At 50.6% G+C, this 26,560-nt stretch overlaps 1 protein-coding gene across 3 annotated transcripts in view; it reads left to right on the plus strand.

The window, feature by feature from the left end:
- The window catches only part of ANXA6 (annexin A6), a 49,283-nt gene extending 25,890 nt beyond the window's left edge, over positions 1-23,393 (plus strand). The window contains exons 13-26 of one of the 3 annotated variants that reach the window (XM_043600471.1): positions 613-671; positions 2,012-2,090; positions 3,711-3,792; positions 5,010-5,104; positions 5,735-5,848; positions 8,254-8,344; positions 9,062-9,141; positions 9,921-9,974; positions 16,221-16,238; positions 16,825-16,918; positions 18,041-18,136; positions 19,485-19,543; positions 20,889-21,011; positions 22,969-23,393. In XM_043600471.1, coding sequence (XP_043456406.1) covers positions 613-671; positions 2,012-2,090; positions 3,711-3,792; positions 5,010-5,104; positions 5,735-5,848; positions 8,254-8,344; positions 9,062-9,141; positions 9,921-9,974; positions 16,221-16,238; positions 16,825-16,918; positions 18,041-18,136; positions 19,485-19,543; positions 20,889-21,011; positions 22,969-23,028 — 1,104 coding nt within the window. In that variant the 3' untranslated portion in view covers positions 23,029-23,393. Of the gene's footprint in view, positions 1-612; positions 672-2,011; positions 2,091-3,710; positions 3,793-5,009; positions 5,105-5,734; positions 5,849-8,253; positions 8,345-9,061; positions 9,142-9,920; positions 9,975-11,184; positions 11,677-16,220; positions 16,239-16,824; positions 16,919-18,040; positions 18,137-19,484; positions 19,544-20,888; positions 21,012-22,968 lie in introns of those variants that run through there. The other 2 variants (XM_043600550.1, XM_043600387.1) reach the window with 2 other exon arrangements.
- The last annotated feature ends 3,167 nt before the right edge of the window (positions 23,394-26,560 follow it).

Here is a 26,560-nt window from a genome sequence, read left to right on the forward strand (position 1 = left end):
GTATTACGTGCAAAAATGTGCCATGAGAAATGTTTGGAAAAAACTAGTTTAAGTAAAGATAAGCACGTTGGTTTATTTCAGAACTTCTCACGGCCTTTTACCATGTCAAGTCCCGTTATGAAGCTCCGGGAGGGATATAAAATAGGCTACATCTATTTGTTCGGTTTTGGCATTTCCCGGTGTTTTTGCTCATAGAGCCCTATTTTCTTGGAGTATTTCAGTTGGAAGGGCTGGGCTGGGGATTATCTGGGGATAGTGGGGCTCGGGGGCCGGCTTTCACCGGCTTGGGAGAGCAGCGAGCATCTTCACGTTCAGTGAAATCTGCTGATGGCTCGAAAGCATCCCTTGTTGGAAGTATTTACACACAGAAATTGGCAGTTGTTACAAATCGGGGCTTTTTTGCTTTTGTTCCCAGAGACTAGGTTGTTAAATACGTGCCAGCATTACCACTGTTTGGTGGTCTTAGCCACCACCCCCGGACAGGGGGAGAGTCGGGGCTGCTATGAATAAATATTCAGCCTTGCCCTATCCGGGCCCGTGTAGAACCTTCCCTCCTAGTCCGAGGGGAGCCCAGGAGTGAGTGAGAGGTAACCTTTGTCTCTTTCTCCCCAGAACGATACCTCTGGCGAGTACAAGAGGGCTCTGCTGAAGCTATGTGGGGGTGACGATGAGTAAGTGTCTCCTTGGCCCCAGGCTGGAGGGAGTGGCCTCGGGGGGTGGCAGGCCTGGACTCCCCAGCCCTCATCCTGATGGATGGATGGATTGGATGAGCGTGGGGCTTCCTCGGTGCCGGGAACAGCGCACAGGTGAAAGTCTGTCTGTGTGTGTGAACGTGAATGTACTCTCCCAGACGTGGAGAGGTCTGCTCTTGTGACCTTGGAAAGTCAGTCTAGGGGTGTGGACTGGAAGCCAGAATGTGAGGGTCCAGGCCCTGCTACTTCATAGCTGCCTTTCTGTTTCATCAGCTGTTAAATGGAAAACATACAGGTGCCTGCTCTGCGTACTCATTTGTTCATCGTACTTGTGACAAGTACCCTCTGTGAGCAGGCATTGCGGGGAAGGACCGGTGAGGCCCACAGCCCGGTGACGTACACAGACCAGTGCAGGGTGGTCTCGGGATGGGGAAAGTATACATGTCTATGAATGCACAGATCAGGGCACTAGCCCATCCTGGGGGAGGCTCCTGGAGGTAATGAGGCAGAGAGGCCCAAGGAGGAAAGTGAGGAAGAGGAGGAGGTGAAGACAGGGTCTGAAGGAGAGTGGGTGGAGGAAAGGCCTAGTGATGTGCAGGGGTAGCCTGGTTCGTTTCTGTAACCGAGGCCACACTTTTGCAGAGTGCCAGGGAAGAGAAGAGGCTGAGAGGTGGGCGGGACCTGTGGGCCTCCTCCTGGCATAGGAACCTCTCCCGGGGTGGTGGGAGCCATTGAAGAGATTAAGTTGGGCTTGACTTGACCAGATTTGTGTGCTAGGAAGGGAGCTGTAGGTACTCTGATTTTCCCTCCCAGGGCTTATAAGGATCCAGTTAAGTGAGGAATAGGAGAACCTCCTATTAACCTCTGACAAGTGCCTTGGGGGTTGATTTCAGTTCAACAGACATTTACTGAGCCCTTGATATACCCAGGTGCTTTATAGGAGGCGATAAAGAGGTGACATGGCCATAAGCTGGTCATGGACTTGTTTGAAAGGGGAGACTTGGACAGAAATCACTCAAGTTATAAGGAAGAAAGGGGAGGTCAGAGGATTCGAGAAATCCCATCCCGCTGGGAACTTGGGGCCAGGAAGGCTGCTGGGCAGAACCAGCATTGCAGGGGGTCTCAAGAGAGGGTAGAAGGTTTTCAGAAATGGGGGAGAGGACTCTGAATGGATGAGGCTAGAGAGAAGGTGGAGCCAAACAGATTTACTTAAAGCCTGTGTCGGCGTATGTGTGTGTACGTGGCTGTGTGTTGTGTGTGTGGAGCCTTGCCCACGATGACGTTCCCTCCTGTCCTCTCCCCAACCCCCTCCATTCCAGTGCTGCTGGCCAGTTCTTCCCGGAGGCAGCGCAGGTGGCCTATCAGATGTGGGAGCTTAGTGCAGTGGCCCGAGTAGAGGTCAGACCCTCCCCACCTCCTGCTTGACCTCTTGACCACAAGCTTGGACTCTTCTGCTCGCACCTTCCTGCTGCTCTGTTTGGCACCCAGCCGCCCCCTGGTGGCCAACCTGAGACATTGGTTTCCCACATCTGAAGCTTCCTTGTCTTCTAGGAGTGATGAGTTTCTGGTGTGGGCATCTGATTCCTGCATTAACTTCTAACACACTGGGAAGCGTTGTGGCCCACTAACTACTAACAGGGCTTGCTGAATGGAGACATGTCTGGTTGTGTGGAGAGGCCTGTCTCATCCTGGGGCAGACAGTTGGCCTTTGGAGGCATGAAAACAGAACAGAGGGGCACCCGGAGGGGCACAGGACGATTCGAGGTTGTTCTGACCACCCGGAGACCCAAGGTCCACAGAAGTACTTGGGGCAAACCGTTCCAGGCCCTGGTAACACTTGGTCCACGTGAAAACGTTTGGAACCTTGTGATCTGTTACTCACCTACCAAGCCCCCTCTTTCTGGGCCTCTGTCTCCATGTTTAGAATGAGGTGTTAAACACAGCAAGCTCAGTGCCTTCCCAGGGCTCTTGAGCTCTGATGCTCTAGAACAGCATTTCCCAAATTACAAAGCAAGAGCTGTCATTGCAGGTGACCTTAAATTATATAAGAAATGAATTAGTGTGGAGGTGGGGAGCCTCCGTGGCATTAAATAAGACTGAACCTCACGGAGTGAGAGCGTTACTCCTTTTCGATTTCATCAACGCAACTCATTTTGTCAGAGAGGCCCCATTGGGTGCCACGCTCCCCAGCTTTCCTTTTTCACAAACAACTTAGAGAGCCGGCTTCAAGTTCAGAGCTTTTGGCGAGCAACGGCGTCTCATTAAATTTGGTGATGTTTGACAACGTCGTGGTCTTCTCTTTCTTACATTTATTTTCATGGCTTATCATCTGTTTATGGCACATCATACCAATTTCCTCTTCATGAGAGCGGTGTAAAGTTATTTTCATTCATTCAGCAAATGTTTTTTGAGTGCTTACTTCTGTTGTGGATACTTCGGATATCTCCAAGAACAAAATGAACAAAACTCCTTGCCCTTTAGGAGTATTTCAATGTACTTAAAGATGAACGCATTTAAGTAAAGCAGAAAAGTTGAATTACATAAAAATATGAAGAAATAACATAGGATGTATGCAAATATGACATCAGGAACCTCACTTAGGAGTGACTGAAATTTGGGAGATTCTGTTCTGGTATTTCAGGATATTTTGGTTGCCTTTTCACAGGGAGGGACTCTTGAAGAGGCAGGAGGGCCTTGGGGACAGGGCACAGTTCTAAGGGACTGGGGAGGCCCCAGTGGAGCTAGGACAGAGCTGACTTCCTGGGGCAGGAAGCTGGCCACTTTTCCCTTGACCAGCACTTGCCCTGCTCCCAGGCCTGGGTCTGTCTCTCCTCCTCTCTCTTTCTCAGCTGTAGGGCAGGGGCCTGTCTGCTGTGCCTTCACCCCTGCCTCTCTCCCCACAAGCTGCTTGGTTTGGGGCTCGTGGGGAAAGCCTCCCTTCCCTTGCATGCTCCTCTAGTGGCTTGGCCCCCAGGGGGGCCTGCAGACACCTGCTGAGTCTCTTTCTGCTTCTTGCAGCTGAAGGGAACTGTGCGTCCAGCCGATAACTTCAACCCTGATGCAGATGCCAAAGCGCTGCGGAAGGCCATGAAGGGACTTGGTAAGGGGACACGAAGGGGGCAGGCTGGCCTCTGGGGCAGCGGGCATGGCAGGTTTGGCAGCGGGCCAGGCAGGAGTAAGAGCTCAGGCCTCAAAGGAGGGTCCATAGAATGAGGCAAATTTTATGTAAGTCTCTAACCTCCAGAGGAGACTCCTGGCTCCCTGAGTATAGGGAGCAGGGGAGTGAGGAGGTTTGTAAGGAACTTGGCACAAGCCCTTTCTAGTGCAGAAGAAAGTACGAGGTTATAAAGCCTGGGTTCTCCCACTGGCTTTGCCTTAGACTCACTCTGTAACTTTAGGCAAGTCCTTCAACCCCTCCAAGTGTCCACCCCCTCCCCGCCATGTGTAAAAGAAGAGATGTGGACCCATTGATCCAAGAGTCCCAGTTCTGGGCTGAGAGCGCCCTCTGCTGGTTATCACATCGCATTCTCCATTTGGAACGCGTGGGAAGAACCACTCTGGACAGATGCCCTGTTCTCAGAAAGGCCAGCAGGCACAGAGCATCCAGAATCTGGCTACTGTCCTTTCTCCCCCCAGTCCGTCTAACGGCACCTCCCAGGGGCCTTGGCTTAAGTTCTCTCCCTTCTGGGCCTCATCTTCATTTGTTTCCTGGGAATGATAATATCTACCGAGCACAGCTAGGACTGTAAGATGACAGGTATAAAAGCACTTGTGAAAGGTAGAGTCCTGTGCCAGGTCTGAGGTCCAAGGCATTAATCTGAGAGGCTGGAGGTGGTATCCTGATGTCTCCCAGAGTCAACTTGCTGTGGTTAGAAGGACTTGGGCTCCAGTTTCCAGGGAGTTGAAGAGGAAGGACATGGGGTCCCCGTGGGATTTAGATTGCCAGGCTAGAAGGATCCCCTAGTAACTACTCCGGGCTCTTCAGGGGATAGGTGTGGAAATTGAGCCTCAGAAAGGGGCCAAGACCTGCTCAGCCGTTGCCAGAACCAGGGCTGGAACTTGGAGGCCCTGACTCTCAACCCAGGGCTCCCTGCTCCTCTGGGGGTCTTTTTCTCAGCCAGTGAGCAGACAGATGGAAGTGCCAGGAGGAACCTTGGGGCAGTCAGTGGCTTGGGCCAGAGGCAGGCTTCCTGCAGGTGCTCAGGGGCCCTAGCCAGGCTTCTACCCTGCCTAAGATTGGGACAGCCCATCTGTGGGGGGACGTGGGGAAGCTGGGCCACGGGGCTCCCTCTGAGCCGTGTGGCTTTGGTGATTCAGGAACTGATGAGGACACCATCATCGACATCATCACTCACCGAAGCAACGCCCAGCGGCAGCAGATCCGCCAGACCTTCAAGTCACACTTTGGCCGGGTGAGGCTTCAGCCGGGGGCCCGGGGCCCACACCCTCCCTCCTCCCAGGGGCGTGGCCTGTCACTGCCAGCTCTGCACAGTTGGGCACCTGGGTCTTCATGGCACTGGGGCTCCTGTGGCTCCCTGTGGCTCCCGTGTTCTTGGAGTATCTCCCACATCGGTTTCAGGCTGCCTGCAACACATTCTCTCCATCCCCCGCTTCCTTGTGATCGGTACCTGGGGGCAGAGATGAAGGACATGAGTTGTTTTCATGTAGCATTTTCTGGATCTAGGAGCTCCAGAGGCTTCAAGGCCCCAAGGCTGAGCGTCATTGATTATTGTGCCTTGGTGTCATGCTGGCGACTTTCCCCCGGGATGGAAACGATGTCCTTTGGCATGTCCCTTTCCTTGCCCGCCTCCTTGCCTCCAAGGAGAGTGGGTCTTCCTGCTGTTTTTTTTTTTTTATCCCACCCTCTTTAGCCTCCTCTAAATAGTAAACAAAGATAAACAGCAGCAAAGACAGACACAGTCTCCCTCTATCCCCTGCATTCACATGGAGCCCCCATTTCCTCATTCCATATCTCCTCCCTATCCTGGGTCACATGTGAGCAAGTGCTGATGTTGGCGTGACCTCGGCCCTGCCTTTTGTAGGACTTGATGGCTGACCTGAAGTCGGAGATCTCTGGAGACCTGGCGAGGCTGATTCTGGGGCTCATGATGCCACCGGCCCATTACGATGCCAAGCAGTTGAAGAAGGCCATGGAGGTATGGTGTGGGCACCGACGAGATGGGGTCTAGTCTGCAGGTGGTGGGGAGACACAGGTGCTCCTCACAAGCCCAAATGGCTTGGCTATCGCTCGTTGGCCGAGCCCTTCCCACGCCCGGTTCAAACTAGCATGAACACCAAAGGGGGTGTTGGCTCCTATAACTGAAAGGTAGAGGCCTCCCATCTGGTTTTAGACATGGCTGAGTCCAGGGACTCAAATAATGGTATGTGGCCTCTTATCTCTGCCCAACTTGGTTGTCTATCCTCTGTGGTAGCTTCACTCTCACAGACCGTTTCTCCTCGTCATAGACAGTAGGACGGCTGGTGTCTGTCCTACCAGCTAGCACCTCTGTTCCTTCTTCCTAGGCGTTCCGCCAAAATCTTGGCTTCTACTCTGGTTGATGCAAGTGAGGTCACATGCCCAGTGATCGGTGGTGTCACTGGGATCTCAGGGAGCAGTAGAGGAAGCAGAATGGATCTGGAAGGAAAACAACAGCAGTTGGATTCTGTATTCTAGTCCGGCCTCACCACTAACTTCCTGTGTGATGTTGGGCCACTTGCACTAAGTTTCCATGACTTCAGCTGTGAAATGGGAGCAGTCATCCCTGCCCTTCAGACATTAGAGTGGGTCAAGCAAGGTCATGGGCATGGAGGGCACTATTAACTCTGAAGACCTGCCCTTGTGATTGGTTAGCAAGAAAGGGCATTGTGTCCTGGCGCAGCTGTTTCTGTAGCTGCTTTTCTTCCCGAGGCAGCAGCTGTACCCGGGACTGGTCTCCTTTCTAGGAGCATCCAGTAACCTGTCCCTGGCTCCATATACTAGCTCAGCTGCTTGTCTCAACCCACAAGGCAAGGCTTTTACTTTGTCCCCGTTTTACAAGTGAGGAAACTCATGTTCAGAGGCAAAATTACTTGATCAAAGTCACAGCATTATGAAATCACAGGGCGGGGATTCAGAACAACTCTGTCTGACTCTAGAGCCTGACCCAACAACCACATGAAACCACTAGGGCTTTTGGCCCGTTGAGGATTAAGAGAAGAAAACAGACATTCCCTGGGCAAAGCAAATCGAGATTATTGTCCATTTTAAATGCCCCGACAAAAAAGCAAATGATTTGAGAACACGGAGTTTAGAAGTTGAAGGGACCAGTAAGCTAATCTGACCTAACGCTTTCCATTCCCACAGTTTACAAATGGGAAACTGAGGGAGGCCCAGCACATCTGTGAGCTCGGGGAAGGGAAGGGTGGGGCTAGACCCTGGGTCTTAGGATGCTCTGAGGATCAGGCTGTCTTCCCCACGTGCTTGCTTTTAATAAAGAGCCTGTTAAGATCTCAGTCAGCCTCAGTCTGCTTGAGGTCAGAGAACCCACGGACTGGCTGACCAGCAGGCAGTAACCTCCAAGGGCAGTGAACGTGCCTTACTTTTTTTTTTTTTTTTAATTTTTTTTTTTTCAACGTTTATTTATTTTTGGGACAGAGAGAGACAGAGCATGAACGGGGGAGGGGCAGAGAGAGAGGGAGACACAGAATCGGAAACAGGCTCCAGGCTCTGAGTCATCAGCCCAGAGCCCGACGCGGGGCTCGAACTCACGGACCGCGAGATCGTGACCTGGCTTGAAGTCGGATGCTCAACCGACTGCACCACCCAGGCGCCCCAACTTTTTTTTTTTTTTTTTTTTTTTTTTTTTTTTTTTATAGTTGTGGCTGCAGCAGCTTGTTCAGTGACTGGCACATTGCAGGTGTTTAACAGATATTTAAATCTATCAATCGATCTGTCTTGTTCACCTCCCTCCCTTCCCCCAAAGTGGGGACCTTTGAGTAGCACATCCCCCCAAGCCACCTTAATCCAGAGGGCCTAATGTATCTGTCCATAGATCACTCATCAAATCCAAATATAAACAAATACGGCATGTTTTTTTCCTTAAAGCACAAAAATTTCTTCTTCTGGCAAAATAACATGTGAGAAAATACAGAGCAAAAAAAGAAGAAACTAGAAATCACCTGTGAGCCTTCGCCCACCCAGAGACCATAATCACTATTATACTGTGATGCATTACTTCTAATTCTTTTTATACCCTTATGTATAAATATTTATAGTCAGAGACATATGTGTATATGCCTTTTTATATGCACATACCCATATACCACATACTCTTTTCTTTTAAATTTTTGGCCCAAAGCACTTCTCATGGAAGGTTCTGGAAATCTTGACAAGCTGGCATGTTCCATCGTGATTGTGCTATCTCTGGTCTGGGGGTAAGGAGAAAATCCAGGAAGGCTTGGTGGTCTGTGTGATTGCCTCCTGGGTGGTTTCTTGGACCAGAGACCTCCTTGGCCGGGGCCCCTCAGGTCTCTGATGGGGGTCAGGGCTGTGGCTCAAGTGTTCTTCATCTTCACATTCTAGGGAGCTGGCACAGATGAAAAGGCTCTCATCGAAATCCTCGCTACTCGGACCAATGCGGAAATCCGGGCCATCTGTGAGGCCTATAAGGAAGGTGAGTGTGGGAAGCCTTGGGCCCAGTGCCGCTCGGAGGTGGTGGGAGAAGAGTGACCTCTCCAGCTCTGACGTCACCCCACTGCTCTGCCCCATCTCCCCTCGCTCAGGCACGAGGCTGTGATAAGCCCCTGGGTGTGCCCAGCCCTGTGTCTGAGGAAAGGGTGCCCCCGGCAGAGAGTCGCAGCTCCACGAAGGCCTGGAGGAAACAGTGAGAGGAGAGAATGTCCAGGCCTCTGGGGGACAGGAGGGCAGCGTCCTGGGTGGGCGGCCTGTGCTGTCACTCCGAGCCCTCATTCAGAAGGCCTGTGCTTGGTCACAATATTATTTTAAAGAATCTTGAGTACCCATCAAAAACGTTTAAACTTTCCCCTTATAAGCGGCTTTAAAGCGGTAGACCTTTTGAGCAGGGGAGTGACACGGCCTGAGCCCTGCTCATGGGTCTAACACCTGTCCTGCAGGAGGGAAGACAGGGAGGCTATGAAGCAGGAGAGGCAGGATTCCCAGAGTCTTCAGCTGGGAAAGGGGGAGGGAGGTGATGGACTGGGGGCATCAGTGTCGCAATCCACAGTTCCATGGCTGGAGGCTCCCAAGAACCAACCACAAACTCCTTCATCCCCACCACTCCTGCCAATGCGCTCTGGCTCAAGTCTGAGGTTCTAGAAGCAGCCCCCCATCCTTGCCCAGCAGCTGCCCACACACCCTCTCTCTGTCTCAGACTATCACAAGTCCCTTGAGGATGCTCTGAGCTCAGATACGTCTGGACACTTCAAGAGGATCCTCATCTCTCTGGCCACGGTGAGTGAGTTCACGGCCCCCCCTGGGGGCCCGGGATGATGGCAGGGAGCTAGGAGCCCAGTCCTGATGAAGAAAGGGTGTCTTCCCCACCCACGTGCCTTCTCAGTCCCACTGCTGAGACCATGACTGCCTCATGTAAGGCCTTCTCCCACTGTTCACTTTCTTTTTCTTTTTTTTTAAAGTTTATTTATTTAGAGAGAGAGAGCACACAAGCAGAAGAGGGGCAGAGAGAGAGGGAGAGAGAGAATCCCAGGTAGGCTCTGCACTGTTAGTTCAGAGGCTGACGTGTGGCTTGATCCCATGAACTTTGAGATCGTGACCTGAGCCGCCAAGAGCCAGACACTTAATTGATTGAGCCGCCTGGGAACCCCTCACTGTTCAGTTTTCAAAGCTGGCTTGGTGCCACCTTCTCCCAGCAGGCCCTCCCCAGTGACCCTCAGCCCAGCTTTTTGGGCCCCCAGCTCATAGGGCAAAGCCACATGGGTGACCTCCATACAACCCACAAGCTTCCTTCACCATCGCCTGACTTCCTGCAACCCGGTCGCCAGGCCCCGACACACAGCACTGCAAGCTCATTATGTCCGAGTTGCCCTGAGCTAAGTGCCTTCAGATTTAACGTTCACAACAGCCTCGCTCTGAGGGCAGGATTATTGCCCCCATGTGAAAGCTGAGAGAAAGGGTTCGGAGAGCCAGAGTAGCTGAGCCAACGTCCTGTGGCCGCTGAGGGGCAAAGAGGGTGGATGTGTGGCGACTGATCTTTCTCGCTGGTCCTGCTGCAGGGGAACCGTGAGGAGGGAGGAGAAGACCGGGACCAGGCCCGGGAAGATGCCCAGGTGAGAACCCCCCAAGCGGCTCTAGCTGACATCCGTCCGTGCCAGACCCTGGCTGTCTGGGAGTGGGGAAGGCCCCTGGCAGGGACATGGCTGACTTAGTTGGTGGATATTTAGACTCATGGACCCCTTGCACCTCTCTACCCCTTAGAAGCAAGACTTTGAGTGTTTTTACAACTTCCAGAAAGATTCTCATGACTGTGGTGCTGGTCCTACTGGCATTTCCTGGGTGAAGAGTAGGCTGAGAGCCCTCAGACCTTCAGAGCTGAGAGGGCCTTATAGATCATCCGGGTCAAACTCCTCATGTTACAGTGGGAAAATGGAGGCCCAGGGAGGATGAATAACTTCTGAAAGTCACACAGCAAATCAATGGCCCAGGTAGAATTGACCCAGAGGGAGCAGGTCCAGAAGCTTGCTGGGAAGGGGCCCTGAGTGCTAATGGTCTCAAGTTTATTATTTATGAAATGGAACCAAGATTGAAGGAAGTGTCCTGGGAAAACCTAGAAAATGAGTTCATCCGGGGCTGGGATCTTTGTCCTGCTCACTGATGTATCCAAAGTGGCACATGGTCAGAACTCAGTAAATATTTAATATTAAATGAATAATGGAGTCAAGGGTTCTCTTAGGTCTCTTAGCTGCTCTGCTTCTGTCCTGCTCCTTAGGCTGGGGCGCGTGAGGTCTGGAGGCTGGACAACCCCAAATCCATTATCCCTGAGAGTCCTTATGGTTGGGCAGTCCCTTCTGAGGCCATGTGCACTGTCCCCACTCACCTGTGCCTTGCTCCCAGTACCCTCTGGCCTGACCCCGGTCCAGGCGTTGGGCACAGACACCACAGACTGGGATCTGGCCCCGCTTCCTTTACAGTTGGTGGGTTGAAAAGAACCCTGATGGATTGGGGGTGGAGGCACCAGCTCCGACCCCTGCTCCGCCAACAGAGAAGTGGGGAGTGTTATACCAGCATCTGAGCTGCGAGAATCCTTAGCTATAACCCAACGGTTACGAAACTATAAAATGCATACCAATACAAAGCATGATGCTAAGACTGTTTTATACTTTATCATATTCCCTTTTTTACGGGAGGAAAATGAAGCTCCTATCCAAGGGTTTGGTTTCTAAGTGGCTGTGGTGTGACTTGAATCCAGGCCTGCCTGACTCCAAAGTTTATGCTAATACAGGACCCAGTATGGCAATTTCCCTGCAGCTTCCAGACCAGGTGGCTGCTGCTTTCCAGTTGTGCGGCCCCTGGTTTGGGATGCAGGTGTCAGAAGCTGCAGGGCTCCGTTTAAATGTGGTTTTCCAGCTGCATGTGGGCATATTTATGGGGGCTAGCCTGGGAACCCGCCCCTGGGGTGGCCTGTTGAGGCCACATTTCGTTCGCTTATTCAACATATGTGTATTAAGTACTACTACGAACAGTCTCATTGTGCCCTTGAGGGTATTTGAACGTGGCTTCCTCCTTAGAGCTCACCCCAAATCCATCCTCCACCCTGAAATTCATCCTCTAGGGAATGAGTCCACCTGGGGCCTACCTATGGGGCTGTGCTTCCAGTTGTGGCCAGCAGGGGACAGTAGTGGGCCACACTGGCTAACAGTGCAAGGACGAAGGGGTGAGAGAGAACCTGGGTGGAAACACGGAGGCCTGCCCAACTCAGCTGCCCGTCCAGATTCACAGATGCTAGACCCTGATTAGTCTTCGTGTGGGCTCATTTTCTTCGAGCCAGAATACTTGGTTTCAAAAGTAATACATATTCCTCTATAGAGCCTCTAGAAAATAGAGACGAGCCAAAATAAAGAAAGAAATCCATAACCTACTAGTAATAGCCATCGCTCGTATTTTGGAATATATCACTTTAGTTGTCTTTTTGTGTGTATATAAAAATGCATTCCTGATGTATAACAGTTAAAAATTAATATTCTGTGAGTACTGTTCCTATTGTTTTTAAAAACTGACATCCCTTCATGGCCATGTACTATTCCATTTAAGAAGCTACCAAGCTTTCTTTAACCAACCCTCTTCCTGGTCACCAACTCTTCCATCATATGCAGGAATGTTTTCCTTAAATAGGTTTCTAGAGGCGAAATGGGAAAGCCAGAGGAAAATGTATACAAAAATTGAAGGCGTTTGGTCTGTAGAGGGGCACCTGGGTGGCTCAGTCAGTTGAGCATCTGACTCTTGGTTTTGGCTCAGGTCATGATCTCACAGTTCATGAGATCGAGCCCTGCATCAGGCTCTGTGCTGACAGCACAGAACCTGCTTGGGATTCTCTGTCCCTCTTTCTCTGCCTCTTCCCTGCTCATGCCCTTTCTCTCTCTCTCTCTCTCTCTCTCTCTCTCTCTCTCTCTCTCTCTCTCTCTCTCTCAAAAGAAACATTTAAAAACAACAAAAACAAAAATTGAAGGCATTTGGTCTGCAGAACCAGGTTCCTCCTAGAAAGATAATGCATATCAGTACTTGGCACTGTTTGTTTTACACCTTCTCCTTCCCACACTGTACCCTGGGTGTCTAGCACACCCCCGAGCTCTCAGAAGTCCAGGTCTGTTATTACAGTGTGTGTGTGTGTGTGTGTGTGTGTGTGTGTGTGTGCGTGTGTGTGTGCGCGCACGCGCATGTGCGCGCGGTGTTCACCTGTTGCCCCATAGGGATTGCCGATAGCCTCCTTTCCATCCTCCCCATGTTCCAGTTTGAGCAACAAATAATATAGGCAATCTAATTACTGGAGACTCAGAGTGAAGAATTGGTGCCAGTTTGGGATACCTCAATCGCCAGGCTATTATTGTTAATATAACAGTTCTATTGAAATATAATTCGTATACCATACTATTGACCCACTTAAAGCCTATGCTTCAGTGACTTTTAGCATCTTCACAGATTGAATGCAACCATCACCACCATCAATTTTAGGACATTTCATCACCCCCCAAAGAAACTCTGTACATGTTGTACTTATTTCTCATTTCCTCCCAACCCTCCAGCCCTGAGTCACCACTAACTTACTTTCTGTTTCTATAGATTCACCCATTCTACACATTTCATATAAGTGGTGCCATACAATATGTGGCCCTTTGTGACTGGTGTCTTTCACTTAGTATGTTCAGTGTTCATCCACGTTTATCATATATCAGTACTTTATTCCTTCCCACTGCCAAATAATGTTTCATTGTATGTATATATCACCTTTTTTTAAAGTTTATGTATTCATTTTGAGAGAGGGAGAGAAAAAGAGCACATGTTTGGGGGGGTGGAAGGATGGGGGCGGAGAGAGAAAGAGAGAATCCCAAGCAGGCTCCGAGTTGCACAGACCCTGATCTCGAGAACTGAGAGATCATGACCTGACCCGAAATCCAGAGTCAGATGCTTAACTAAACCATCTAGGCACCCCGTCTTTTTTTTTTTTAATCCATTCATCAGCTAACTGACATTTGGGTTATTTCCACTTTGGGGCTATGCAGAATAATGCTGCTTGCTATAAACACATGTATGTGTTTGCTTTAGAAAATTTTTTTAATGTTTGTTTATTTTTGAGAGACAGAGACAGAGCACGAGTGGGGGAGGGGCAGAGAGAAGGGAGACACAGAATCCCAAGAGGCTCCAGGCCCTGAGTTGTCAGCCCAGAGCTCAACGCAAGGCTCGAACTCATGAATCATGAGATCATGACCTGAGCTGAAGTTGGGCACTTAACCAACTGAGCCACCCAGATGCCCCACATGTATACATGTTTGTGTGTGCACATATTTTCATGTCTCTTAGGTACATAGGAGTGGAATTGCTGGGTCCTATGATAGCTGTATGTTTAACTTTTGGAGGAACTTCCCAGATTGATTTTTGCCCGAAGTAGCTAGGCTAATAAGGAAAAGCCTTTGTGTCAAATGTTTGGAAAATTATTTTAGCATCCCACTGCATTTTTCATATTACACATATTACTGTCTTAAAGATGCTTTGAAAAAACAAATATGTCTGGGGTCCTCTGGCTCAAATAAATGAAAAATGACACGTCAGATTCTTTTGAAAAGAATGCTAGCATTTTTAGCACCACTTTTTAAAAATTGTGGTGAGAGGCACATAACACATAATAAAACATGACACATAGTAAAAGTTGCCATCTCAACCATTTTTAAGTATACAGTTCAGTGACGTCAAGGACATCCACGGTGTTGTGCAACCATCACCACCAGCCCTCTCCAGAACCCTTTTCATCTTGTAAAACTGAAACTGTGTGCTCATTAAACAGTAACTGCCCATCCCCCTCCCCCTGCCCCGGCAACCACCATCATACCCTCTGTCCCTGTGAATCGCACTACGCTGGGGACCACGTGCAATTGCAATCAAATAGCATTTCCCTGTTTGTAACTGGCTTATGTCACTTTCCGTAATGTCCTCATGTTTCAGCCAAGTTTTTAATATAAAAAGGGGTGAATAAAAGCCAAAAGGATCCCATAATCCCAGTAGCCCCAACAACACCTATCTGACATTAAAAGAAAGCATAAAAATGGGGCGCCTGGGTGGCGCAGTCGGTTAAGCGACCGACATCAGCCAGGTCACGATCTCACGGTCCGTGAGTTCGAGCCCCGCGTCAGGCTCTGGGCTGATGGCTCGGAGCCTGGAGCCTGTTTCCGATTCTGTGTCTCCCTCTCTCTCTGCCCCTCCCCCGTTCATGCTCTGTCTCTCTCTGTCCCAAAAAAAAAAAAAAAAAGTTGAAAAAAAAAAAAAAAGAAAGCATAAAAAGAACGCATTCGCACATTGAGAAGATGTGAACATAAAATCTCCGGAAAAATAAAATGCACAAGCTTTCCCAGCCCTTCTCTTCAAAGGTAACCACTGTCCATCTTGACTTGTGCCTCTAGCTTGGCTTACCACCAAATACGTAAGTGTGACTGTGCATTTACCTTTCCTTAGCTAAACTTTTTTTTTTTTTTCCTAAAGATTGGCTTTCCAGGCCTTTTTTCCCCCTAAGTTTATTTGCTTATTTTGAGAGAGACAGAGAGAGAGCACAAGTAGAAGAGAAGCAGAGAGGGAGAGGGAGAGAGAGGATCCCAAGCAGGTTCCTCGTTGTCAGTGCAGAGGCCAGTGCGGGGCTCGATCCCACAAACTGAGATCACAACCTGAGCCGAAACCAAGAGTCGGACACCTAACCACCTGAACCATCCAGGCACCCCGCCCCCAGCCTTTTCTTAGCTAGATAAAAGGAACATTATTATACACATATGCTATCCTTAATTTTTTTGCTTAATTTAAAGGGAAACTCTCCTTATCAGTCTACTGTGCTGATGAGAGTTTCCTTTAAATAATACTCTTTTTAGTAGTTGCATGGATTTCCATTATTGGGTAGCCATAGTGTACTTATCAAATCATCGGGCTATTAGTAGTTTCCAGTTTTTCTCTGTCACAAAGTTATGCTGCAGTGAACACCTTGTATTATATCTTGAATGGCTTTGGCCAATCTGTTGATAAAGGCACACTCCTAGCCACATAACCGCTTGATCAAATGGCAGGTGCATTTAAAATTCTGAAAGACGTTGCCCATTTATATACCAGAAAGAGGTTTCTACAGCATAAGGCTATTGTGAAGTTTATAAAGAGGATGGTTTTGGTTTGCCCAATAGAAAAAAGTGGTCGGCAGAGTTTCAGAGAAACAGGCAAGGGCAAAACCCAGTCTAGGGAATACAGGGCTGGCTGTATTTTGTTCCCAGGCACTCCGGGCTCTGCTGCTTGCCTAACAAAATAGTGCCTTAATGACTCAGCGTAGCACAGTGATTAAAAGTCACCCTTGTAAAATGACTGGACAGCTGGCATCGTCCCACCTGATTTTGGCTTTGTGCCCTTCTCCCACAAGTCCCCTCCCTTCCTGACCTCAGCTTTCCTGTCTCTCCTGCTGTAACTTGAGGGGGTGAAATGACAGGTCTCAGACCCCCTTGTGGTAAAGGGTGTGGGGAATTCAGCACTTCTCTTGCTCTAACTTCTGGGCTGCTCTGTGGAGACAGGCGTGCTGAGGGCTGGAGTTGCCCTAGGTGGCTGGGGGTGCCAGGTAGAGTGCCCCGTTCCGTGTCTGCCCCGACCCCTCAGGTGAACACTTCAGAGTTAACTCCCAGGCCTCTCCCCCTTGTGGGCTCTGGCCCAAAGATCAGGGAAAGGTGTTTTCCCTCCGCCCTGCCCCTGCCCCCAGGGCCCCAGAGCCCCTGAGCCACCCTCTCCCAGCCTCCTCTGACTCAAGCCTTCCCTCTCTCCCTCCTCTCTCTCCTCCCTGCTCTCAGGTGGCTGCTGAGATCTTGGTGAGTGTCCTGTTCTTCGCGGGGATTTTCATGGCTTCTCTGAGCGAAGGCTGAGTGACTGTGCCTCTGGAAGGGCCAAGCGGCCAGTCAGGCAGTGGTTGGGGCTGCCCCCAGGTTCTCTCTCCCCCCTTCAGGGCCTCTTAAGAACCCCACTGGGTAAAAAATGGGCCAGGCAAGTGTTTCCCACATTTCAGCCACTCGCCTGCCACGTGATTTGTGCCACACGCCATCAGCCGTGGGTAGTTTTCTTTAAAGGGGCCCTTTTGAAATCTGAAATGAACTCTTAAAGGGAAATTTAATGTCAATATAAATGGTACCGTGCCCGGTACCTATTTGCCCTCCCCTGGGTCCCAGTCTCGTGGTCCTGAGGCCAGAGTGGAAATGCCTGGTGCTAAGCCCCTCTGTGTCAGTCCAGAGGGTTCCTGGGAACTGACAGTGGGGAACGTGGAGGCTGAGGAAGGAAGAAGGGGCCAATGTCAGCCTCCTTAGTTAGTTGCCCTCAGCCTAGGCAAAGACATGAAAGTGAATAACCAAGGCCTTCCGGTGTCTTCCCTCCCAACTCCTTGCCCCCACCTGGGCTCTGCAGGAAATAGCAGACACACCCAGTGGAGACAAAACTTCCCTGGAGACACGTTTCATGACGATCCTGTGCACACGTAGCTATCAGCATCTCCGGAGAGGTGAGGTCTCAGTCCCTTCCCTTCCCAATGTAGCAGGAAGCTCCCCAGATCTGATGGGAGCCTCTCCATTCTCTCTGACAAGAGGAGCTGGTTGCCCACTCCTTACCCCAGAATATTGTAGCTGGTGCTGAGTCGAGTCCTGGCCCTACCGCCAACGTTCAGCCCCGGACCAACCCCCTTCACCTCCTTAGGGAAGCAGGTGGGATGCCTGAGATAAGGGATGGCAGGTGGCTTCCGCCTCCAAGGTCACTTCAGTAGATTGGTAGTGGCTGCCTAGAATATTGTGTTGAAGATTCGAAGGTTCAGTGTCATGAACCTTTGCTGGTATCTGGCGGGAACAAGGCAATGAGGGGTGCTAATGGCACAAGGACCGCCTGCACCTCTTTGAGCCCCAGGCTGTCACATGCACAGGGCACACCAGTACATGGTGGCCCTGACATTAGGTGCTCAATGAAGCGCCCTGTCCACTAAGACATTTTTCTTGTAACGTGCATTTGCCTGGCACTCAAGGTGCTCTAGCTTAGTGGCTAAAAGAATGGAGTTGGGAGCCAGATTGCCTCGATTTGAATCTCCCACTTACCAGCTGTGTGACCTTGGGTGAGGTAGTGAATATCTGTGCCTTAACTCCCTCATCTATAAATTGGGATTTTACACGGTTACACGATTGTTGTCAGGATACGAAAAATATAATGCGTGGATAGCCCTTTGGGCGATGCCTGGGACATAGTAACTTCCTCAGGGTCATCATGGTGATTACTTACATTAATCTCTATCCCAACTTGACACAGGAGGAAAGGGAGGCCTAGAAGGGGGAAGGGGAATTACCCAAGGTCATTCAGTGAGCTCAGAGCAGACCTTTGCTAGGACCGAAGCTCCTTTTGCTATCCCAGCCTGGGTAGAACTGGTCTCAGGCTCTGGAGCCGTGTCTGACGTGACACAGATTTGGCTCTGAGCCCAAGGAGGCTCAGGGAGTCCTGCCCAGTGAGTGCACTTAGGCCTGGGCTGTGGCCATACCTGCTGCCCCTTCCCCCTTTCCTGGGGCATGGCCTGGTGGGGAGAGGAAGGGTGATCTCTCCCCTCCCTCTGAACTGAAGTTCACCCACCCTCTTCTCTTGGGGCCAGTCTTCCAGGAGTTTGTCAAGATGACCAACTACGACGTGGAGCACACCATCAAGAAGGAGATGTCAGGGGATGTCAGGGACGTGTTTGTGGCCATTGGTAACTATTGGGGACCAGAGGAAGGGGATGGACGTCCTGGGGAGGCTCTGGGGACACTGGGAACGTGGCCAGATTCCCTGGACAAGTGTGGCCATGGCAACTTCCTAAGCTACTATTACTGGAAAATAACCCCTGCTGCTGCGGGGGTCCTGCCAGTGTGTGGTTGGTGGGGTAGGGTGAGGACTTGTTCCAGGCTGCAGGGCAGGATGACGGAACAGCTTTCCCTGGGGAGGGACACAGTGTCCTGCAAGACTAGGGTGTGCACACGCACACTATACATGAGGAGTTGGGAAGGTTAGTGTACAATGCGATCTTTCCCCTGGGTTCCTGAGCCAGTGCATGGCCACATCTTGGGTGAACATGCCCTTGAGGTACGCATTTCCAGCCCCTTGCCCCCTGCCCTCCTCCCAGAGATACCTTTATATCCAGAGTCGTTCTGGCTTTCTGGCACTAGGGTCTGATTTCCTCTCCCTCAGCTGCCTGAGACACCCTTGTGTGGGCTCTGGGGCCTTGAAATCCAGCAGCTGCTAAGGGCTGGAGACTCCCTGGGCCTTGAGAAAGGGCAGGGACCAGCAGAGCCAGGAAGACGTTATCTGGGGTGGTGATGGGTGGGGGGCAGGGGCTGCCAGTGAGGCTAGAGCGTGTAGGCTCTGGGGCAAGAGTCAGCCCCTGGGATTCACATGGTGCCTTCAGTTAGGCCAATAGACACCCATTCTCTGGCATAATATTCCTCCAAATCAGTAGTTCTCAAACAGTGGGCTGCACCAGAGTAGGGAAGCCAACCATTCTGATTTGCACTAAAACCCCGAATGTGCCGGGCAAAGTGGGTTACCTCCCTTCAGAGTGGTGTTCTCAGCCCATCTGGGGAGGGCCATGAGAATTTGCATTTCCACCAAGTTCCCAGATGCTGCTGCTGTAGCTGTCCAGGAACCATCCTCTGAGAATCGCCGCTCAAAATATTTCTCGAATCTGAGTCTGTAGGGTGGAGCCTAGAACCCAAGTTTTCAACAAGCTCTCCAGTGATTCTGATGCACTTAGAAGTTGGAGGCCCTGTGCCTTGGGCTTCTGAGGGTTTCTTCCCTTTGTGTCCTCCACTCACCTTGGTTAGCTGCAGGCACCTCAGCAGGATTGAGCTGCACCCCAGTGAGAGCCAGGTCTAGGATGAGCAGGAGGAGGGGCTTCGGGAAGGGGGAGGGAAGGTGTCAGGCCCTGAGGACGAGCCCAGGGTTGGCAATGCCCTGCAGGCCCAGGCTGGGGGGAGAGGAGATGGGCGGATACAGCCGGGGCCCATAGTCTGGGCACGCCACCTCTGACCAAGTTTCCTGCGTCTCTCTCCTCTTCCTACCAGTTCAAAGTGTCAAGAACAAGCCTCTCTTCTTTGCCGACAAACTGTACAAATCCATGAAGGTAAACTTGCGTGTTTGTTCCTTTCCCTTCCTGCCCTTGTACTCACCCACAAACATGGGTGTGTGCAGTTCCCCGGGGTCAGGTCTCGTGGCAACTGTGTCCACCCACTTGGTATTTACCAGCATCTGCCTCATGTCTGGCTCCACGATAGTAGCTCTCAAGTAGGGGTGATTTTTGTCCGCAGGGGAACATTTGGCAATGTTCAGACGCAACCTGGGGAGTGTTGCTGTCCTCTGATGGGATGGGAGCGGGGACGCCGCTCAGTAGCCTGTAATGCACAGGACAGATCCCGCAATGGAGAATGACACGGCCCCAAAGGCCAAGGTTGAGAAACTTGCTCTGGGGACACAGGGCTGAGTAGGGCTTAATCTCTGCCCTCTTGGAACTCACGTTCCGGTAGGTGACACAGTGTCACCTCCTATGACGAAGGATCACAGAAGTAGCAAGTGCTGGGCTCTGGGACTAGCTCCGCCTTCCCGAAAACCCCGGCCACTCTGGCCACCTTCTCAGCCCAACAAAGGGACTGCCCTTGGCTGAGAGCCTGGGCAGGCTGTTTGGTGGGAATGAGCCTGAGACCCCTCTCGGCCTACAGTCCCCAAACATCATGGCCATTTATTGAGCGCTCACCATGTCCAGCTTTGACCCCCAAGTTGGTGTTCCTGAGCTGCGTGGGGGCAGAAGTGGGCCGTGACTGCCCACACATCCCATGTCATGTGCCTGCTGCACGGGCCCCCTGTTAATTTCCCAGGGCTCCTTTATCAAATCACCACAAATTGACAACAGAGATTTTATTTTTTTGTGGTTCAAGAGGCCAGCAGTGAAAAATGAGGGTGTTAGGTTCCTTCTAGATGCTCTGAGGGGAAAACTCTCCCATGCGCCTCTCCTAGCGCCTGGTGGTTGCCAGGAATCCTGGTGTTTCCTGGCTTCTGGATGCCTCTGTCAGACTCTGCTTTATCTTCACATGGCCTTCTCTGTGTGTATGTCCATGTGTCCTCTCTTACAAGGACTCGAGCTGTTGGATCTAATCCCGCCCTAATCCAATATGACCTCAACTCATTATATGTGCAAAGACCCTATTTCCAAATTAGGTCACATTGTGAGATTCCAGGTGGATCTGAATTGGGGGGGCATACTATTCAGTTCATACAGGTTGGTTTTGCCTGTCTGGCCAGTCCCAGGCACAAGGGAAGCAGGGTCAGGACTACTTGTGGAAGACAGAGGCGGAATACCCCACCCTGGTTTGGAGGGAAAAGAGAGACAGGCAGACAGACACCCATGAGCTCTTGTCTGACCTGACCCTGTTTCTTCTCCTGCCCTGTGTCTCCTTCTCACCTGGCTCCACCAGGGTGCTGGCACAGATGAGAAGACCCTCACCAGGATCATGATCTCCCGGAGTGAGGTTGACCTGCTCAACATCCGGCGGGAGTTCATCGAGAAATACGACAAGTCTCTCCACCAAGCTATTGAAGTAAGGGGGAGGGGTTAGAGGTCAGTGGGGCAGGGGGCGTGAGTGTCAGATCCCTGACCATGAGATTACAAGTCCTTTCTCTTCCCATAGTCTTTTTCTCAAGGAGTTCCCAGTCAGGACATTGATAAATGAAAGACCTACTTCATTGTGTATACCAAAATAAATTCCAGATGGCTTGAAGGTTTATAAGGAAGATTTCCAGATAAAACAGCCTATTTTGTTTTTTGAAGATGACTTTATTGAAATATTCTTTATAGACCATAAAGTGCACCTGTTTTAAATGTTTATTTATTTTTGAGAGAGAGAGAGAGAGAGAGATCGTGAGCAGGGGAGACAGAGAGAGAGAGGGGGACAGAGGATCCAAAGCAGGCTCTGTGCCAGTAGCAGAAAGCCCACTGCGGGGCTCCAACTCACAGACTGTAAGATTGTGACCTGAGCCAAAGTTAGACTCTCAACCAATGGAGCCACCTAAGTGACCCAGTATTTTTTTTAGCAGACTTAATGAGTTGTGCACCATCGCCACAATCCACTTTTAGAACATTTCCGTCACCCCACTAAGATCCCTTGTACCTCCTTACTTATTCCCACCCCTGCCCGCCAAGCGACTTTGTGTCTCTATAGATTTGCCTTTTCTGGCTATTTCATAGAAATAGAACCATGTGATGTGAGATCTTTTGTATCTGACTTCTTTCACTTACAGAGCCCATTTTTTTGGCTTCGAGGTTGGCCAAGATCTTAAAGTTTGATACTGGGCTTGGCCAACAAGACTGGGAAATGTTATAGCAGCTTCACACAGACTTGGTGGGGAGGATGTACATTGTTAGCACATCTTTAAAGAGTAGTCTGGCAGTTTTCAAAATGTTAAATGCGTACACTTTGGACTTGCTGCTTCTGTATGTGGGAATTGATCCTATAGACCTAGCTACACATGTTTCCAAAGATGTGTAAGAGAATATTTATGTAGCAAAATATTGGAAGTCCTCTGTACAGAGCTGGTTAAAGAAAGTATGGTACACCTATACGATAGAGCACGATACAACCATGAAAAAGCTTGAGGAGGCTCTATCTGCTGATTTCGGATCTCCTCTAAGCCAAAAAAAGTATGCCCAGAATAGTGTGAGTGCTATGTGTCCATTTGTGTAGAAAAGGGACATTCTACACATATACATATTAGTATATGCTCAGATTGTTGCTGGGAACCCACACAAGACAACAGTAATCGTAGCTCTCTCTCGATTTGGGGAAAGAGAAGTCAGGAATGGGAGATTTTTATTGTATCATCTTTCCTTTGACTTACATCGTTATTTATAATGATGATTTTTTAAAATGATGATGATTTGATATAATGATGAGTTTACCAAAAAAAGGGAAAAAAAGCATATATCATAAAAATAAAAATGACAGGAGCCACTCTAAAAAGAGGGAGAGTCTGGCCTCCCACAGTTCTGCTGGAGGCCAGATATTATGTGTCAAAAACACAATGACATTCACATAAATTCCTGCAAGGGCCTGGTACTCAGTAAGTGCTCCACAGTGTCTGTTCAAATCAGGAATCTCATTTGCGCATGTGTTAATGGCTGTGGGAGGAGGAAGGGAAGAACAGAGGGCAGGAACACTTCACAGAAGAAGGGGCATCAGAGGCCAGGCAGGATTTGGGCGTGGTGCAGAGGGCATGCTGGACACAGGAGTGGTAAGCATTAAAGTAGGAAGATGAACCTAGATGCTCCCAGAAGTGGGGGAGGGGGGTGAAGCCACCAAGCTTCATGGGGGTCAGACCACAAAAGGCCTTGAGGCCAGGCTGAGAGCTTGGACATTTTCCTGAGGGTAGTGGGGAGCCACAGAAGGAACATAGTCACATTTGTGTTTGGGAGACATTAGGCTGACAACAGCTGGGAGGAAGGGGCATTGAGGCCATCAGGATTGTTTTAACTCATTGCTCTTCCTCTGCTCCTGCCAGGGTGACACCTCTGGAGACTTCCTGAAGGCCCTGCTGGCTATCTGTGGAGGCGAGGACTAGGGCGACCAGCTTTGGCCGGCACCTGTGCCGAGAAATGGTCAGCAGCACCAGCCGCCATGACCGAGCCTAACTGCTCCAGCTCCAGAGACTAAGGAAGGGACAGGGGTGGGGGGAGGGGGTCAAGGGTGGGCTTTTGTCTTCAGCTGGGGTTTAGGAAAGGCTCCCACTCCCACAGGCCACTGAAGGCCCAGCACGGTCACTTCTGCTCACATGTGAGCAACTGAAGAGCCGTAGCCACAAATCCCGTCCACCTCCACTCCCCATCTTCCTCTTCAGCCCTTCCCAGCTTCCATCCTTTACGGCAGCCCTTGCCCTGCTTTGGGCTTTGTCAAATCCAAAAACATACTGAGCCTCTGTCTGTGAAATGAGTGAAGTGTGTGCTTTGAATGGCAGCGTGTGGTGGCAGGTGCTGATTAAGTGTCCTGGGGGAGAGAAGGGTCGGGTCAATGCCTTCAAGCCAATTGCCAGTCCCCCCACTGTTTCACCACTTGCCCCCATCCAGAGAGATGGAACCGGGAGTCTGGCTACCTGGGTTCAAATTTGCATCTGCCACGTGTATGCGTTCTAGCTTCAGGCCAACCTCTGTCCCTGCCTGAGTCTCTACTCTCTTATCTACAAAGTAGGAGAGTTGGATGAAAGGATGTTGGCTTTCTCTAACATTGACAGTGTAAGATGTGCTCCCAAGTCATTCCCTTTCCACTTTCCTCTCTAACTAGAAACAGACATACAGACACATAAACATATTTCCCACGGGGTCTGTGTTTTTGACCTAGACCTGCCGCTGGATTGTCCTCATGACAGCCTGAGGTATTCACCCACCCAGGAGTAAGTTCTACCCTCATGCTCTTGACTGGGAATCCGAGTGAGAGTCTGAGCTAACATCTAGCCTGGAAAGGCTGCCTCAGTCCCCACCAGGTCTCAGATACTCCCTCCTCCCTCTGCTGCCTGGACGTGTCTCTGTGCATTCTTCATTCATTACAACCAAACCAAAACTTCCTCTTTTGAGCTCTTCAAGGGCACCAGATGTGATCGTGATCTGGGGAGGCCCGCGGAAAGTTTCTACTTTGTGAAGATCACTGATAAGCAGCAGCTTCTCCGTCTCCCTTCCATCGGATGTGTTTCTGCTCTGAGACTTGGGTCTGAAGTTGTCTGGTGACGGTGACAGAGGTGCGAGGGCGCCTGCTGACTGGGGGGCCCTGCTCCCTATCCTGACTGGCCTGACCTACTTTGACAAATCAAGTGTGTCTGCTATAGTAGCTGTGCAGGGGGCACGGGGTTTGGGAAACTTGAGAGACCTTGGGCCCGCCACTGCCCTTACTGGGCCTCAGTTTCTACATTTGTACAGTGAGGGATTGGATCCAACGATTTTTTTTTTAATTTTTTTAAATGTTTATTTGTTTTTGAGAGAGAGAGACAGAGCGTGAGCAGGGGAGGGGCAGATAGAGAGGGAGACACAGAATCCAAAGCAGGCTCCCGGCTCTGAGCTGTCAGCACAGAGCCCAACTTGGGGCTCGAACCCACAAACCATGAGATCATGACCTGAGACAAAGTCGGACGCTTAACTGACTCAGCCACCCAGGCGCCCCTGGACCCAGTGGTTTTAAAGAGTCCTATCTTCATCTCTGCCATAATGAGGCTGAAAGCAAGATGGTTTATCTTGTTCTGTCCTCCACTTTCTTCCCTCCACCAGGCTGGGAACCCACATCCCAGGAGAGTCAGCTGAGAGCTTTTTTGGGTATTTACCCAACTTACTGCAACTATTATCAAAAGACAAATTAACAAAGTGGTTAAAAGCTGTGGAGTCAGGCCCTTGCCGCTAACTGACCGTGAGCATAGCATTTCTGAGCCTCAGTTTCCTCATCTAGAGAACAGGGCGTCCAGTTCCACCCATCTCTTAGCCTTTGAGGAGGAAATGAGGTAATGCAGGGAAGTACTCGGCAGGGGCCTGCCTTGCCCGGAGTCAGCTGTCGGGCACCACCTGCCCAGAGCCAGGCCCCGTTGTAGGAGGCTGATAAGTGGATCCCAAGATGTTTTCTGATTCTGCTATCAAGTCAACTGCAGATCACAGAGGCACCCAAAAGCAAACATGAAAGCACCTTAAAAACATGTGTCAAGGGAAGAACAGTTCTGGGAGTGGCAAGGAACGAGTGATGGAATCGGAGGGAATAGAAGGGGGAGGCCCCCTGAGGCCAAGGGGAACACACAAGCAGCCCAGGAAAGTCTCGAATTCCCGGAAACCAGGAATGAGGATAGCTGAAACTGATCACTCGCAATGTACAAGCCTGTTGTAGTTCCTCAAGGTGCAATTTTCACTTGCTTTTCAGTTAAGGTGGGTTGCATTCTGGGATTGGTCTCTAGTAGGAGGGAGACCCTTAGGGCTTGTGGGATGAGGCAGACGGCATTAGAAATGGGAGTGTGCACCCAACTATGAGGGAATGTCAGGATTTTATCTTACACCACAGGGGAGCCTTTGGAGGTTCTTAGAGGGAAGGTATGCATCTAGCCACACACTTGAGAAAAAACCAACCGTGTGAGGGAAGGGTGGCCAGTTGGAAGGCTAAAGCAACAATCCCACTTAAGACTCAGGTGCCTGCAGAGCAAATCACATTTTTTTTTCCCTTGGAGCTCTGGCAGAGGAGGCAGCAGCCACTATTCAGAATCCCTGCACTTCATTCATTCATTCGTTCGTTCATTCATTCACTCTTGCAGCTTACACTTCTGGAATGCCTCCTGTATGCTGTGCCATATGTGGTGGATAGTAAAGATATCAAAACTTAAGACTGTTGCCTCCTAATCCTTGAGAGCGGACATTTGAGTGTCCCTGTCACCCAGCTTACTCCAAAAATTCGCTGTTAAATGACACCGGAGATTGCTTCTGTGGCCAAAGTTCAATGGAGAGAAGTGGCGGGGGACTAAATTAAAACTAAAAGGAAAGAGAAAGCAGAAGCCCAAACCACTGCTGTCTCAAAATGGGAGAAAAGGAGGATGGTGGTGATGTTCTAAGTGTGGAAGGGGCCCTCGGAAAGTCTCACCTCCCTCTCCCTCTCACAGACAACTGTCCCAAGGGCACTTAGCGTCTCTGCGGCAGGCAGAACTGGAACCCTGCAGTCCTGCCCCATCTGGTGCTCTTGGACCCCCGCCTGTGTCTTTCCCACTGTCTTCCTTCTTCCCCCTTCTGCCACAGGGCTTCTCTCTCAGCCTCTCCCCAGCTCCGCCCCTTGCTCTTCGCCCGGCCTCCTGCCTCCAGCCCTGCATTTTCCGTTCAGAGTGAACCCTTCTCAGAACCTCCAGACTGGGAAGCTCCAACCTCGCTCTTTGGGGCCACAGGGAAACATCTGAAGTGACTGGCCGGAAGGCGGTTGCCCTTCTAACCCGAGCAGAGAGACGCTATTTGAGAACTGCCACGGCCACATTTCCAGCTGTTGGACAGCGGTGTGGGAACTGCTGGCTATCTGGAACCCCCTGATGTTTACTGTGCCCCAGCTTTGCTGAGAATAATGGGTAATCACTCGGGAGGAGGGCAAGGGTGATC

The sequence above is a fragment of the Prionailurus bengalensis genome, chromosome A1 (assembly GCF_016509475.1).
Source record: "Prionailurus bengalensis isolate Pbe53 chromosome A1, Fcat_Pben_1.1_paternal_pri, whole genome shotgun sequence".
NCBI lineage: Eukaryota > Metazoa > Chordata > Mammalia > Carnivora > Felidae > Prionailurus > Prionailurus bengalensis.